We start from the raw sequence: 17,029 nt of genomic DNA, 5'->3' as shown, positions 1-17,029 counted from the left end.
AGAATCGACGCACACCACCACTCACGAAAAAGAGCTGTCTGTGTGCTGTTATGTCTGAATTTGGTATCTGCGCAAAAATAGTACGTGTTAATACGTGCTGTATAAACTGACGTTCAGCAATATCAAAAGCTCCGTCAGGATCGGAAAAAGACCTCTCTGACCCGTGTCTATGCCTTAGCGGTGTCTACACCAATAAAGAAGTAGAAGTAGGTGCGATCTTTCTGTGTAATTCTAACTATCGACAACTCTAATATATATTATTTAGTCTTAAGAAATATATAACGAATTTCTTTCATGCTACCAAAAGACCACCAATGTTTTCCAAATCGATTCATATGCGTGGCTAGAAAATTTATTTTATTTGTGCGTTGTTATATTATTGTTGTTGCATACAGCTGTTACACTGCTTTTCTACTGCAAATGCACGTGGTGTACAGTTGCAGCTCAAAGTGTCTGCAACTGTTTATCTTCTCGCAATCTCAGAAATCCGCAAAGAGTTTGTGCTGTGATTGAATGCAGCCACATGTGTTGGGCATACACACATAAATCTATATATGTATATATATACTCTATGCCACATAATACAATATTATTACTAACGGTGCATTGAGCAACATTGTGAGAGTTATAGCTTGCCTTGTTGCCGTTGCTATTTCGATTGCAATTGTTTAGTGCCTGATTGTCTTGTAAGTGTCTATGCGCTGAAGGCAGGCGTTCCCAAACCAAAAAAATAAAGAAAAAATAGAAAAAAAGCACAAATTTATGAACAGATAAGCAAGTCGGAGGCAAAAGTAAACGGAAATTTTCGCAATGATAAACTATGTCGCTTGTTGCTTAGCTGACAGGCTTCTTGTGTGTAGAGTCTCTAGACTGTGATGTGAGTCTCCTCTCCACTCTGGTAAATGCTTTTCTGCTGACATTGGTGAAATTGCAGTTGCAATTGAATTGCGACATTTGTCTCACTTTTACATCGAACCATTATTTTGTTTGTTTCTCGGTTGGTTGTTTGTTGTTGTTGTCGTTGTGCGCATAGTTGCCATCTGCTTGCATTTGTGTGTGATTGGGAGCAGCAGCTATTGTTTGTTAGTTTTTTAGCGGAAATTTCCTTTACTTCCTTGACATTGATGTATTGACTGGTGTGACACCACTTCTATTTATATATATTGGTAGGTAGAAAATGGTATATGTGTATATATATATATGTATATGGGTATTCCGTTTCTATTTTGGAATTCATTTATTACAAGACAATGCTGTAATCAATATTAGTGTAGTTGACATTTGAAATTACATGATAAAAGATAGCAGCTAAATCTATTTCGGAAGCGAGCTAGGCTACTTAGAATACAAAAAGTCTAGGTTGAAGGTACTAGTAACTTGCATCAGACTGCATATGTTACTTCTAGTACCAATAAATTGACTCACAAAGTTCATTATTTTACTTAAAAGTAGTCTATGCCCTTATCTAATTGCTTTTTAAGACCGTTAGATGAAGACTAAACTGGTTATGGGCGCCCCATAACTCGATTTTTCAATTCCAGTCAGAGCGACGTACTGTCAGGCACCTAAAATGAAACCAGTAAGTTGTAATCTCAGAAATTTTAGTTAGAACACGATTTTTAGGGGTCTCTTTGAATAACATGGACATGTCCGTGACACTGGTTTATCTGTTAGATGTTAGGAGGGGTTTTTTAGGTAATTTAGTTATCCCAATATTCCCTGACATCGATCAAAGTGGTAGAAATTATATAGTAACTCCTAATAGTGCAAATGGTTTCAAGTGTTAAATTGCGATCAAACATTTGTTCGGATGTAAACAGTTTTTGGCATTAAGAATTCCAGATTGGAAAAAAGACTGTGCAACTGAATTAGGATGAAGTAAAAACCATATTATAAAAGAGTTTGTGACTAATACATATACTCTCGTTCCTAATTTCAATAGGTTTTAAGGGATAAAAACGCAACGAATTCAATGGGATGAGGTCAGGATTCATAATTAATAGATGATTTGAAAGCTAAGGTAGGTTTTTCCAGAAAAAAAGACAAATAAGTATGAGTGTGATAGAGAGTCTCATCGGAATCGCAAAGCTGACGAGCTGGTAAGAAGAGGCAGCCTAGCTCTACTATCAGTAGAACGGGTCGGTACTCGGCTTTTTTCTTGCGTGAGCTCGGTCATCGCTGGGCTACCTTCTGCAATTGTAATATCACAATATCTTTCTTATCCAAGAACGCAAGAGGTCTAGGCTCGGTAAGCTCTTTGCTTTCAGTAGGGCTATTTTCATACTAGTTGCGGTGGTTCTAACTAATCATTGCTCTTTTAGCGTTCATGCTGTAAATTTTAGAGTTTTACCAGATGCCAACAGTAGAAACTATTTGGAAGAAGATTGAGTGTGCCGTCTTTCCAAGTTCTTCCTATGGGAGCTTACACTTTCAATTATCCCACTGAGCTGGTGGGAATAATAATTAGGAGCCTAAGCAGATTTGTATTGGTCGCAAGGGGCTTTGGTTTTGTCTAATTTTGAGATCAAACATAGAGATCCTTTTTTTTTAGCTTCACAAAATACTAAGTATAGCTGCTCAAGTGCGTTTCCCATCATAAGGAACAGCCATCGAACCTTAATTAGCCCAACTACCCAACTGTGCGTGCTGGGTATAAAAACCTGAACATGATATGTTAAATTTGCCACGAAGTTTGTGACATCCAAAAGAAAACGTTAGAGGCCCTATAAAACATATATACAAACGATCAGCGTGACGAGCTGAGTCGATTTAGTCATGTCCGTCTCCTTGTTCGTTCGTCTGTTTATACTCGAACTAGTCTCTCAGTTTTTGAGTTATCAAACTAAAAATTTGCACCAGTCTTTTTCTCATCAAGAAGTTGCTCTTTTGTTGGAACAGCCAATATTGGACTCCTATAGCATATAGCTACCATACAAACTGAACGATCGTGCTTTTGTGGTAAACTTTTTCAGTTTAGAAGATATTGTCACCAAATTTTGCATAGGTTATTATCTAAGGCAACGATGCAATCTCCGAAGAAATTGATGAGATCGAGTCACTATAGCATATTGCTACCACACAAAGTGATTGATGAAAGGTTGTTGTAAGGCATTTTTTCTATTATATTTTTGGTGGAATTGAAGTTAATGTTTTTGCTTGTTTTTTATGTAAATAAGTTACGATTAGCTCGGATTTTGGACAAAATTCCGGGCTTCACTTAACATAATGTTAGAAATTTTTATTGGAAAATGGCTTGAATTGCTTCAAAAAATTTCCATTTCATTAATTATATATTAGATAAAAAAATCGGAGTTATATAGCAATTGGAAATACACCCTATATGAACATTGTATTTCTATGGCTACGTATCGTCACCTTATATGCACAACAACGTATCATCAAAATAATCGAAATTGAGTTTTTAATGCTTATTCACTACACATATTATATATATATAGCATAAAATTTTGAGCTTCTGCTGTCAGATATAACCAATATATAACCAATACATAACCAATATATAACCAAAACTCAAATTTTTTTCAATATTGGTGGTTTCTATTATACCGTTTTTTGCATAAAATTTTCGGCTTGCGCTGACAGATATAACCAATATATAACCAATACATAACCAATATATAACCATTTTATAACCAATATATAACCATTTTATAACCAATATATAACCATTTTATAACCAAAACTCAAATTTTGTTTCAATATGAGTGGTTTCCATTACATCGTTTTTCCTTCGCCTGTAAACTTGTGAAGAATGATGTTACGTTATTTTACATTTTAGGTGCCGATATAGAGAAAACACAAAATCAACAGCTTCATAAAGGAACTGTTAGTAAATAAATTTTATGTCAACGTGGAAGACACAAGACAGCTGTAGCACGCTAGATGGCAGCAAGGAAAAGGTGCACCACTCTCTTGTTAACAATTACCCACATATATATGTACATATGTATATTAAAGGATATACATATATGTTCATATGAATATAAATATGTTCCATAAATATATGAGCACATCTGGTGTCTTTTTGAACTTACCGCATCATCATGCATAGTGATTGCTCCTCTTGCAGCACACTCTCCAAATACATCATATCCAAGTCGGATACAATTGCAGCGTTGATCACCATTATTTCGTCTCCCTTGATAATACCTGAAACGAAAATGCATAAAAATATGAATACAATTGAAGTATACTACAGCGAATGAAAGGAAATCAGTATGGAAATGTAACACCAACACACATACACACATGAATACACAATAGTAGAGAATAGAATTGAATAGAATGGCTTGGAATAAACTGCATTGTGTTTGCAGCCAAGTAGAAGAGGACAGTTTGACAGCTAGTGGAGTAGGTACTTACCAAAAGGTAGCTGCTGTCAGCGTGTGAGTAAAAATTATGGCACGAGCAATGAAATTCAATAACAAAAAAATCAAACTAAGCAATACTTCCGCTTACGTGCATGTGTGTGCTTGCATATATATGTGTAAAATATTTATGGTTGTACTGATTTCGTCTTGATACGCATTGTCTGCCAAAGAATACCCTTTTATATGTATGTAGAGCAGCGCAAGGCTCATAAATGTTTGTATATGTGTATGTGTGTATGAGCATATTTGAATTCCACTTGTTCTATGCGGCATTGTATTACGACACTGTTACAATTGTACACCCATATACACACATGCATATATGCTCGCACACTTGCGCCGCTGATAAGAGCGACTCAGCGCCTGGCAGAACATCTTGTAAGTGGTTGCACACAGCGGGAAGACAAAGAAAGGCAAACGCCTTAAACAGCTTACTATTGCTACAACGCTTTGTTATTGTTATTGCTATTGTTGTTGCTATTCAAACGGAAATGCAAAGAAGCATGAAAAGGTGTAAAATTTGTATTGTATTGCATTCGATATGTGTGTGTATGGGTATGTGTGTGTGCGTGTGAACATGGTGTAACCAGCCGGAAAATGGAAATACAAAGCCAAACTGAAGCTTTCTTGTACTTTTATTGCATTGTTATTGTAATGTGTTTGTTGTAGGTTTGCATAGTTTTTGAATTGCGTTTAAGCGGAACTTTAAATTGCTTTTTATACACTAAACTTCTTAAGATAATGCAATGTGATCCTTGTGCCAAATTTAGTTACAAAAATTTAATTGCAAATTTCAAAATATTTTTGAGAGAATAATTCCGTTAGTTTGGGAAAAAAGTATAATTTCGTGAAGACAATGTTAGTAAAGTAATTATTTTTATTGTTGTCGTATGTGCTGCAGCTTTAAGACGGATCCACGAGGTCACATTCTATTTCAACCAGGATATTCAAAACAAACAGTTAAATATACCGGGTGATCCAAGAAAAGGTAATTTTTTTTAAAAGCTCAATTTATGGTCAACATCATCGGCTTTCTGAGCGTACTATTCGCAACACCATCAACCATCCTGAGATTCAGCATTTATTACTGGATAATATTCAACCAAATAGACTACGTTCCAGCACGCAGTGAAGAAAATATAGCAGCCGTAACCGAGAGTGTACACGAAGTGCATGGAGAGTCGGCGCCTCTCACAGCAACTCGAACTGACGTATGGCAAGACTTGGCGTATTTAACGTCGAGATCTTAAGTTTAAAGCGTGATAAATGCCGTGGAAGAACTGAAGCCATCTGACTTTTTCAAAAGTTCGAAGAAGATCCGACTTTTTCTAGCCAAATTTTATTCAGCGATAAGGCGCTTTGCTGGCTCAATGCGTATGTAAACAAACAAAAGTGACCTCACCAAAGTCGTATGATATAACCAGTCACCAGTAACCAGTCAGTCAGTAACCAGTAACCAGTCAGGAATCGAAAGTTATTGAAAATTGGATCAGAAGATGGACCATCTGTAATGTAGTCGCGGCCAACAATTAAAATAGATAACTTTCAACAAATGATTACCGAAGAATGTGCTTTTGAATGATATTAAAAATTACAAATTAAATTCGAAGTTTCTGTGTATTTTGCTCTAAAAAAGTAATGAATCTCGAAATGGCTTACCCTTTATTATTTTCGTAAATACTACAAGTATATTGTATTTAGCAGCCAAATCTAAAATTATCTATTTACTTCGAATTTAGTTCTTCGGTGTCTTTTGCATTTTTAGTTTGCTTCTGTAATTTTTACTTATGTTTGGTAGTTTATCTTAGTTGGATCGCACTAATAATTACCGAGTATCAGAGGTGTATGTCTAGGAAAATTAAAGACTAAAACGGGATAAATTCGAAATGCTACCGTGAAAAGTATAAATCCTTGAAGAATTGTAAAGAAGATTGAACCAGTTACTAGTTTTGTGATCGACTGTATCAACGGCGAAATCAACATATTCACCGAGGACAGACGTGGAATATAGCTTCAAACTAAGTCACTTCAATACAGTCTTTCAGACCGAAATTATTGGCATAACAGAAAGCCAAGGTGGGATTTTCTCAAACCAGCCTTTTAGTAAACAAAGAAGCAACAATTAATGTTACCCCCAGCTGCAGGAATGCAATATATCTAAGTTGCTCCTGTCCATGTGGCTTCTTCAAGGTTGTTTGAAGCAAGGAATCCTAAAGAAACGCCTCAGGTCTTGCAGCACAAGGCATACTTTAAAGTAATTTTAGGGTTGTGTTGATCGTAAAAAGACCAAAAAACTTCTACCTCCAGGCTAAAGGAATCTTAATAATATTTTAGGGGTTACCACAGGGTACCTGTCTTTAAAGTCACACCTTCCCAAATTGGAAAAGTGGATGAAACGGAATGTAAACCATGCGCAGATGGTGATAAGGTGCTGTAACATTATCTTTGCGAACGCGGAGCCTTCTAACAGCTGAGGAGTCACATACTACACTGCTATCAATGTACCAACTGAAGAGACATTGGGCAGCTGGGGTCGAAAAAGATCAGGTGTTTCACTAAATCTACTGAATTATAGCGCTTAATTTGGTTGAACCAACCCACCAAAGCATTTTCATAATATGTTATGGAATCAGTATATAATATTGAACTCAAACTTCCTAATTTTATTGAAGTTTAAGAATTGAACTTTTTTAATCATACAATTTGATGGACTAAAGGGCTTATTAATATATTTATATTATTTTACTAACTTTCATTGACTACATTTTTCAAACAGGTGGCAACGCAGATAAAACAGGGTATGTTCATAAATGTACTTAAAAAATAAAACCATATCATGTTAATAACATTTGGAAAAATTAGTTCTGATACTAGAGCGAATGATACTATAGAGAGTGTAGAGCTTTGAGTTGGGTCTTACTATATATACGCATAATCGGCAGTTGTATGTTTGGGTTTAAACAGAAACTTTCCGAAAAAAATTATAACAAATAATTTATAGCAAAAAAAATAATATGAGAAAAATTATTCTTAACAGTTTTAAGAGACAATTTTACAGCAGCAATTTTACTGCCAAAAATTATAGCAGAAATTTAATAAAAAAAAGTTATCGTAAGCATTCATTAATAAAAATTTCATGAGAAAAATTTTATCAAAAAATTTATAGCAAAAATTTTATAGAAAAAATTTAATAACCAAAAATTTTATAGAAACAATTTTATAACAAAAATTTTATAGCAAAAATTTTAAAAAACAATTAAAATTTGTCGTCAAAAATTATAGCAGAAATTTAATAAAAAAAAGTTATCGTAAGCATTCATTAATAAAAATTTCATGAGAAAAATTTTATAGAAAAAGTTTTAAAGCAAAAAATTTATAACAAACATTTTATAGAAAAAATTTAATAACCAAAATTGTATAGAAACCATTTTATAACAAAAATTTTATAGAGAAAATGTTATAACCCAAATTTTATAGAAAAAAATGTCTAGCCAAATTAAAAAAAAGCAATTTTATAGCAACAACTTTGGCGTCAAAAATTATAGCAGAAATTTAATAAGAAAAAATTTTAGTAAACATTCATTAATAAAAATTGCATGTGAAGTTTATAGCAAACATTTTATAGGAAACTTTTAGTAAACATTCATTAATAAAAATCGCATGTGAAATTTGTAGCCAAAAATTTTGTAGAAAAAAATTATAGCAAAAATTTATAGCAAAAATTTTATAGCAAAAAATTTATAGAAAAAAATTTAAAGCAAAAATTGCATTTAATTATATGGCGTTCAAAAGCGAAAACTTTATGTTCAAATTACTTAAATTTTTTCTCTGCTCTACTATATGCATACAAATGTATGTACTCGTATGTATGTTGTTTTTAAAGGTGCTGTATAACCATATATGTACATATGTACTTAGGTATTTTTAACAAAATTTTACGTAACTAAATACCCAACAATGGCTAAAAATTTATAAAACTGTCGGTTGATGGATAGCCTTGTTGATTGGCTTACAATGTAAGAACAAGAGGTATTATTGCGTAACAATTTCCGTATCATTACATTTATTTCTCTTAAAGGAATGTTATACAATGTATGTCACCAATCCACATCAGGGGAGATATTTTTCCTGCATTATACAATATTATATAATAATTTATTTTCCAACAAACTTCATAGAAAATTAAATTTTTTAAGACGATTTGCTTGTGTCAAAAGCGAGCTTTTGTTTGGCTGCATGTTTTGCAATTTTTGTCCAAATATGGCTGTCAACTGTACATACATACATACATATACATGGCTACCGTTATCTATGCAAATGTATTTACGCAAAAATAAATATAGAAATCTGTGTGTGTATGTCTTTGCATTGAATTTTATAGTTTCCGGCTTCAATGCATTGTTTTTGTCTTTTTCATTTACCTTTTTTTGTTTTTTGTTATATTTTCATAGCTGAATAGTTTGTCTTTTGAGTGATTCGCCAACGAGCACTTTTCTGACACACATAAATACACTTGAGTGATTTGTAAGCAGCAGCGCCACTAGAGAAACTGCATTCATTCAAACACGCTTTTCATGCTCTAAGAGGCTTAGCTGTTGCTTGCAAATGAATTTACATTATTTTTAAAGGCATGACGGTATGCTGCGCACCCACACACACACAGCCACACGCATGTCATTTACATGTTTGTGCATGTATTGCTGTGTGTGAGTAAATATTTTTTAATACTTAAATCCCACAAAGTATGCGCGCGTGTGTGTGCAGATTTGCGGTGCGCGCTGTGCTTTTGTCGGCGAAAGCGAAACAACAACAAAAGCGAAATATAAGAAAAGTATAAAGAATAAACACGCGACAGGATGTCAAATAAAAATCTTGAAATTTAATGTGGAAAGTGAAAATTGCTTTCGTCAACTCTTACAGTCGCTCAACGTTTGTCATCGCTTCGCTCGCATGTTTGTTTTATATTTTCAGATTTTTTTGCGTTCTTCTCTCCGCGCAACTTCAGTCTGGCACTGCATTCGCTCGCACCTGTTTTACAGCTACTTCAGTTGTGTGGCATTTAAATTTAGGGTGCATATTTAAAATTTTGACGAGTCGTCAAAAAGGAAGCCAAACAGTCTCCACCAGGTGTTTGTATGCATGTGTATGTTTATATACATGGGTGTGTGTGTTTATGTAAGCGTATGGAGTTGAAGTATAATGAAAGTATGTTTGACATACCAAAAGATGTTCATTTTATGGGAACACGAAGGAACAAAGTAAAGTAAGCAAGCGCAGCTAAATACTCTCTCTTATGTATAACGGCACATAAAAGCGCTTTTACAAACGTACATGCTATGGGTGAGCATAAAACTGTCTGTCATCTGTGAAAACACTTAGGTTTAAGTGCAATACTTTCATCTACATACGTCTATATAAGAAGCTTTCTACTTTTATGTAGTGCTTATGGGTCGGTTCTCTCTGCGTACCCTCTCTAAAATTGACAATATGTCAAATTTTATGAAAGCCATTCTTTTACGGGTTACTTGTATGATTAACATGTGTTGACGTATGTAAGCAAGCGGACGCAAGAGAGCTGTTGCTTTCAATTTTTTTGCTACTCTTTCGCCTTAAATGACAAGCATGACTTGTAATAATTGATAAAAGAAGGATAAAAAATAGCTTTAGGGACAGCGAAGCGAAGTTTACCGTATGAAGGGTATTTTTAGGTGGCAAAATTTGGTGTACACCGAAATTCATTTGTTTAGAAATAACTTTAATACAAAAGAGTTTAAAAGAAAAATTATAGCAAACATTTTATAGCAAAAAATTTGTAGCAAAAATGTTGTTACAAAAAATTATAGCAAACATTTTATAGCAAATAATTTGTAGCAAAAATATTGTTAAAAAAATTATAGCAAACATTTTATAGAAAAAAATTATAGGAGACAAATTGTTGTAAGAATTTTTTAAAAATAATTTCATAGCAATTACATATTTTGTAGCAAAGAAAAATTGTAAAAAAAAATGTATAGCAAAAATCTAAAGGAGAAAAATTATTGAAAATTTTTCTTAGAAAAAAATGATAGCAAACACCTTACCGCAAAAACAGTTACAATTATAGCAAACATTTTATAGGAAAAAATTATAATAGAAAAATTATTGCATACATTTTTTTGAAACAATTTTATACCAATAATTTTGTAGATAAAAAACGAAAACATTTTATAAGAAGCATGTATAAGAAAAAAAAATATTTTATAGGACAAATTTTATAGGAGAAATTTTATTACATAGGAAAAATTTTATAACAAACATTTCATAGAATGATATTAATAGTTTAGTGTTTAGTATTTAAAAATTTGTAAAATAAACTAAATATTTGAATGAGATATTTTTATAGGGTTATCAAGTGCTTAAAAGTTTCTATATACATATGTAGTTATTAAGTAAAATAAAAACGTTAAAAATATAATAGAGTTGCCACATATTTATAAAAATGTTAAGTGATTTTTACAAATTTGTCCTCTACAGAAGTATTTAATTTGGGTTGCCATATAAAATAAAAAATATATAATATAAAAAATAAGAAACTATAAGATTTTTAATGAAATTACATTTTCAGCTAATAGAGAAGACATAGATAAAAAGGCAAAATATTAAATATTGTAAAAACCTTAAACTTTACATTTATTCCTTTTTCTGTTCTCTGCATGATTTTTAGTTTTATCTTTACTTTTTAAATGTAAATTACACTAAAAAAATTCTCTTGAATTTCTTCAGCAAAAACGAAAGGTATTGCCACACTACTGCATGGTATCACAGCAGGAAGCCTGATAGCATTGTTTTACAGCAGCCATAATGCGTCAGCTGCTCTCCATGCCACTCAATACTGCTGAACTCAGCACTGATCCGCGCTTTACAGCCCTCGCATGCTTCACACCACTTCACAGCGCACACTTCACTTCACTGCATACGCTTCATTTTTCGGTCCACAAGTGCAACCACTCAGCATGTTTGTATGTTTGGGGTTTTCAGGTATGACATAACTGTCACAATGGCCTGTATTCCATGGCATTTACATATGTGTACCGGTATGTACATACATATATAAAAAAGCTTCTTCATGTTAATAGCATTTGGATAAGTAAGTTGTGATACTACAGCGAATGGTACTAAGGGGGATGTAGAGCTTTGATTTGAAGGAGAATTTAAATTTTACTATTTAGAAATTGTTTTTTTTTTTTAGAATTTAAACTTTAATAAATAATGAATAAAGTGAAAAAAGAAGACAGATTTCAATATTTTGTATATAAGTTTAAATTTTTTTATCCTTGCATAATTTGCATATTTTCCTCATTTATAAAAAAAATGTATAAAATTTTTTCGTTTTTATTTATTGTAAAAAATTATAGGAAAAAAATTTATAGGAAAAAATTATAGGAAAAAATTTATAGAAACAACTATATAGCATTTTACATTAAAAAAATGATCAAAAAAATTATATACACATGTAGCCAAACTTTTATAGCAAAAAGTTCAAATAATATTTAAAATTAATTTTTGATATGAAATTTATATAATTTATAGATGAAAAATTAAAGAATAAACACAATTTTATAGCAACATTTTTGTTATAAAAATATCAAAGCAAATTTTATAATTATAGCAACAGTTTTATAGATAAACTTTTATATCAAGAACTTTGCGGAGATAAGTAAGAAAAGGCTAAGTGCGGGTAAAAATGTTAATTTCATACTCTTTCAACTTGCAAGAATTAATGCCAGGGTAATACTTGTAAGTATATAAGACTTGCTAGCTGTATATATGTAGTCGTATGCAAGTTTTCACTCAATTTTATGCATTCTAAGCATATAATTCATACATTGGTCACTATATGCGATATAAAGTTCGAAAACCTTTACATTAGGTACATATTTATAGGGTCCAAGAGAAGTACTGACCCGATTGAACCCATTTTTGATACACAGAAATACTTTAACCAAGAATGGTTTCTCTTCTAATCTGAATTACATATCTCATATATTGACCAAAAGTCAACTATAGGTACTGGAGTTCAAATATACGGTACCTAGGGGCTTGACAGTCATCTTTCGATTTGAACAATTTTTGATCATAAGGTAGCATGTTCTAAGGGAACTATTCGTGTAAAGTTGCATCCCGTTAAACCCAGAAATTTTTGCCAAAAAATTATAGCAAACATTTTATAGGAAAAAATTATAGCAAACATTTTTATGAAAAATTGTTATAACAACTTTATCGCAAAAAAATTTAGAGAAGAATTTTAAGGGAGAAATTAGTTAAATTACTTTGCGTATTTAATGGTTAGTGTTTAAGAGCGAAAACTTTATTTGAAAATTAGTTAAAAATTGTCTAGCTTAACTATACTATACATATTCCTTGATAATATATATATTTTTAAATTCAATTCCATTATTTTGTAATATAATTCCTTTTTCTCACGAAATATTTGGGTCACTGCTATTTGATAGCTGGGTTGAGTTTCTCGTACATCAACTTGAACATTTTCGACATTTTATGTTGCATGGAGATATAATAAAGTGTGCACTTCGCGCAGTTTTTATTTTTTTCCGTGAACAACAACATATATGGTAAATGGGTGTGCGGCGAACGTTCCACTTGTTCAACAGTGCGTATGAGTTACCATAAATTGCTCATAAGCAAGGCTGTCTCAGGCACATTGTGGTCACGTGATATACACATAAAGTAGTACATCATACGCAGCACTGATTCTTGCAGCTTCTTCGTGGCGGTTGAAGTAGCACAAAGACACCCACACACTCACACATATGTGAACATATACACACACATACTTTCGCGTACGCCGCCGTCTCAATTGTGGCTATCAACTTGCCACCTTTAAACTTCAGCTGTCACACTTTCAACCTCCGCACAGTGCAGCTCACCGGTGCGTATAAGTAACCGGCGATGCTTTTGTGCTGCGCGCACCTACTTCCTGCGGCTGACAACGTTGCCACTTAAGCGACTACAATAAAGTAGTGTTTTTTCCAGCTTTGCATTGTATGTAAATGCATATATTTATTCATCATTCTTTTTCGCCGTTGCTTTTTGTTTCAACAAATATTTCATACCTTATTTAAATGTAGGTATGTGTGCAAGTGTGTGTGTGTGTGTGCGCCCACTTGCTACTTAGTCTGCGTCTTAACTCCGCTTAGTTGTCGCTTGCCATCCGGCGTAGCGTGTGAAAGTATCTGTAGTGACACCGTTGGCGGCGCCTGAGGTGCCAACTGGAGATTTTCATTTGAATAATCGTCTTAGTGCTATGCAGGCAGCGGCGTGGCATTTGCATTCGTAAGCGGGTGAGCAGCAGGTGAGTGCAGTGGCACGGCGGCGACAATGATGAAAAACGGCACTCAGAATATTCTAAAGCACGAGTTCATACATTGTCTGTTTAAATACTTCTGCTTATACGTAAATATGTTTGTATGTGTGTGTGAGTACTTTAAGTGATGTCGACAGCGCTTTAAAAATTACGCTCTACAATGAAGTTTCTCTTGCAAGAAATTTTGATTGAAAACTTAAAATAAAATTCATATAAAAAATTGAAAAGAAACATACTTCAGTCTAAAGAGAATCTATTTTAGAAATTAAAGAGATTTTAGAAGACATAACATGTTTTGATCATCATGGCAAAATAATTTTATTTTCATTTTAGGAGTTAACGTTACCTTACGAAGTTAAGGTAAGGAAGGATTTTTCAACTTTTTTTTGATTATTTTTTTATTTTCTTCAAGACATTTATGTTAGTATCATAAATAATCCATAAGTTGAGTTGAAAAGTAGGCAGAGTACGTAATTTTTTACTATAAAACTTTTACCATAAACGTTTCTTTAGAAAATGTTTGTTAATAAAGTATCGTTATAATTTTTGTCCTATAAAATTTGCTATAATTTTTGTCCTATAAAATTTTTTTCTGCATTTTTTCTAAAAATTGTCTGCTATAATTTTGATGAGATAATTTCCATACCATAAAATAAAATGTTAGCAATAATGCTTTCCTAGAATTTGTCTGCTATAATTTTGTTGCAATAACTTCTATAAAATCTCAAAATATTATTTTCGAAATAATTGTTTGGATTACTTGTGAATTTTCTTCAAGGCATTTGTATTAGAATCACATATTGACTGCTATAATAATTTCCATATAAAACTTTTGTTATACAAGTTTTGCTATATTTGTTTGTTATAAAATATTTACAATAATTCTTTTTCTATAAAATGTTTGCTATATTTTTCCCCATAAAATGTGTGCTATAATTTTGTTGTGATAGAATCATCATAGAATGTTTTTTCGAAACATTCGCTAATAACAGCAGGCATTTTGGTATGAACCTCTGTTTCTATAGATGGAGGCTCATATTCTTATTATACTATATGTAAGCGATTTTCGGAGTTTATTTTTGCACAACAAATAATTCGTTTTCGTTCTTTGATGACATTGATGACCATTTTTTGACCATTTTGACCATTTCATTAAAGAAAGACTTTTCATTTAATGCATCACCGAACCGATCGATACCAAATGAGGTTTCAGACAAGGCGACTTCCTATGGTGCGACTTCTTCAATCAGCTGTTGTAGAAAATAAGGCAGAACTTAATCGAGCTGGTACAATCTTCTATAAGAGTGTACAGCTGCTGGCGTAAGCCGATGATATTGATATCATTGGCCTCAACACCCACGCCATTACATTACTTCTTATTTTTCTACACACTGGATAAGGAAGCAAAGCTAATGGTGGTGAATGAAATACGACATGTTAACAGCCATAACTTTGAAGTCGTAGATAAATTCGTTTATCTTGGAACCAGTGTTAACCCACTTAACAATGTCAGCCTGTAAATCCAATGCAGAATAACTCTTGCCTACAGGTGCTATTTCAGAGTAAGTAGGCAATTGAGAAGTAAAGTCCTCTCTCGACGAACAAAAACCAAACTTTATAAGTCACTCATTATTCCCGTCCTGCTATATGGTGCAGAGGCTTGGACGATGACACCAACTGATGAGTCGACGTTGCGAGTTTTCGAGAGAAAGGTTCTGCGAAAGAATTATGGTTCTTTGAGCGTTGGCCACGGCGAATATCGCATTCGATGGAACGCTGTATGAGATATACGACGACATTGACGTAGAATTAAAAGACAGCGGCTACGCTGGCTAGGTCAAGTCGAGCGTATGGACGAAAACACTCACGCTCTGAAAGTATTCGACGCAGTACCCTCCGGGGTAGGTAGAGAAAGAGGAACACCTCCACTCCGTTGGAAGGATCACGTGGAGAAGGTCAAGAGTTATAAACTCGGCCATATCTTGATGAATTTTGTGAGAAAATTTCGGCTTGAATCCATATAAAATTGTTCTCCTTCAAAAACTGAAGCCAGTGGATCATAAAAAAAATTCACAAATTATTTATGAACAAATTGACAGTTTGGTATAGTTTTTGGTCTTGTGGAATCGTCGGTTCGTACTTCTTTCGAATTCAAGCTGGTGATATCGTTATTGTCAATGGAGAGCAGTATAGATTGAAGATAACCAACGTTTTAATGGACGCAATTGGAAGAAGTTGATATTGACAACATTCCATTCCAACAGGACGGGGTTATGTGTAATTGGTCTTTAGCAATAAGCCAGATTCACTTCAGGCTATGAAAGTCAATATTGAACCTGCTGTTCATGACATACGACTTGATATAGTGGAAAAAATACTCAAAAATTGAGTTCGTCGAATTCGTTCCAACAAAAGAAGTCATGAGGGATAATTGAATGGTATTTGGTTCAGAACTTTGTATTGTCCTTTCTCCACAAGAATCTGCTGATATCGAAACACGACAGCATATAGCAGACATACCAATTGTTCAGTCAAAATCAAGTCCTTATATGGGCAACTTCTTTACTTAATGAGACATATTCGCGAAATTTAGAGTGAATAAACAAAGAAGTAAAGCAATAATGCAATCCTCGAAGAAATTGTTCTGATCGGTTTACTATAGCATATATTTGCCATAAAAACTGCCTGATCAAACTCAAGTTCGTATATGGAAAATTTTTTTACTTAACGAGAATCTTCACGACATTTTGCAAGGATTATTGTCCGAACAAACGGTACAATTTTTAAAGAATATTCTGATCAGATCATTATAGCATATATCTGCCTTACACCGATTGAAATCATAATTTAGAACTTTTTATGTTCTTTATGATATGAAGATGGCACCTGCGAAGGATATTATAGCTGCGATATAACTGAAGTTAACGTTTTTTCTAGTTTTTTGTAATTTATATATTTTTGCTGTAAAATAATTATATTTATTACACGAACGAAGTCAATAGTCAATATCATTGCAAATACAATGATCTTCTATAAACGTGAGCTTATGTAACGGCATATGCATGTGGCGCTGAATAAATTCTATATCGAATTGGCATATATCAGTGGAATGCCATGTGACAATAGTAATCAAGTGAAGTCAGCAAAAAACGGGCAGACGAAAAAGCCAAACTGAATGCAAATAGAAAGCAAATGCGCCTGTAAACGAGACTTGTTTGCGAGAAAGCACGAAAGAGCGAAGAGAGCGGGAGAGAAGGGTGGGGGCAGCGGTGTA

The 17,029-nt window shown here is 33.2% G+C and overlaps 1 protein-coding gene across 6 annotated transcripts in view; it reads right to left on the bottom strand.

The window, feature by feature from the left end:
* Window positions 1–17,029, bottom strand: part of LOC105233520 (protein still life, isoforms C/SIF type 2) — a 326,314-nt gene that overhangs the window by 95,287 nt on the left and 213,998 nt on the right. For all 6 annotated transcript variants that reach the window (XM_049457987.1, XM_049457988.1, XM_049457989.1 and 3 more), the window contains exon 10: window positions 4,056–4,170. In XM_049457987.1, the coding sequence (XP_049313944.1) occupies window positions 4,056–4,170 (115 nt within the window). The remainder of the gene's footprint in view (window positions 1–4,055; window positions 4,171–17,029) is intronic.

The sequence above is a fragment of the Bactrocera dorsalis genome, chromosome 5, assembly GCF_023373825.1.
Source record: "Bactrocera dorsalis isolate Fly_Bdor chromosome 5, ASM2337382v1, whole genome shotgun sequence".
Classification (NCBI taxonomy): Eukaryota; Metazoa; Arthropoda; class Insecta; order Diptera; family Tephritidae; genus Bactrocera; species Bactrocera dorsalis.
The sequence above is the reverse complement of the archived record's forward strand: the minus strand, read 5'-3'. Positions and strand labels throughout refer to the sequence as shown.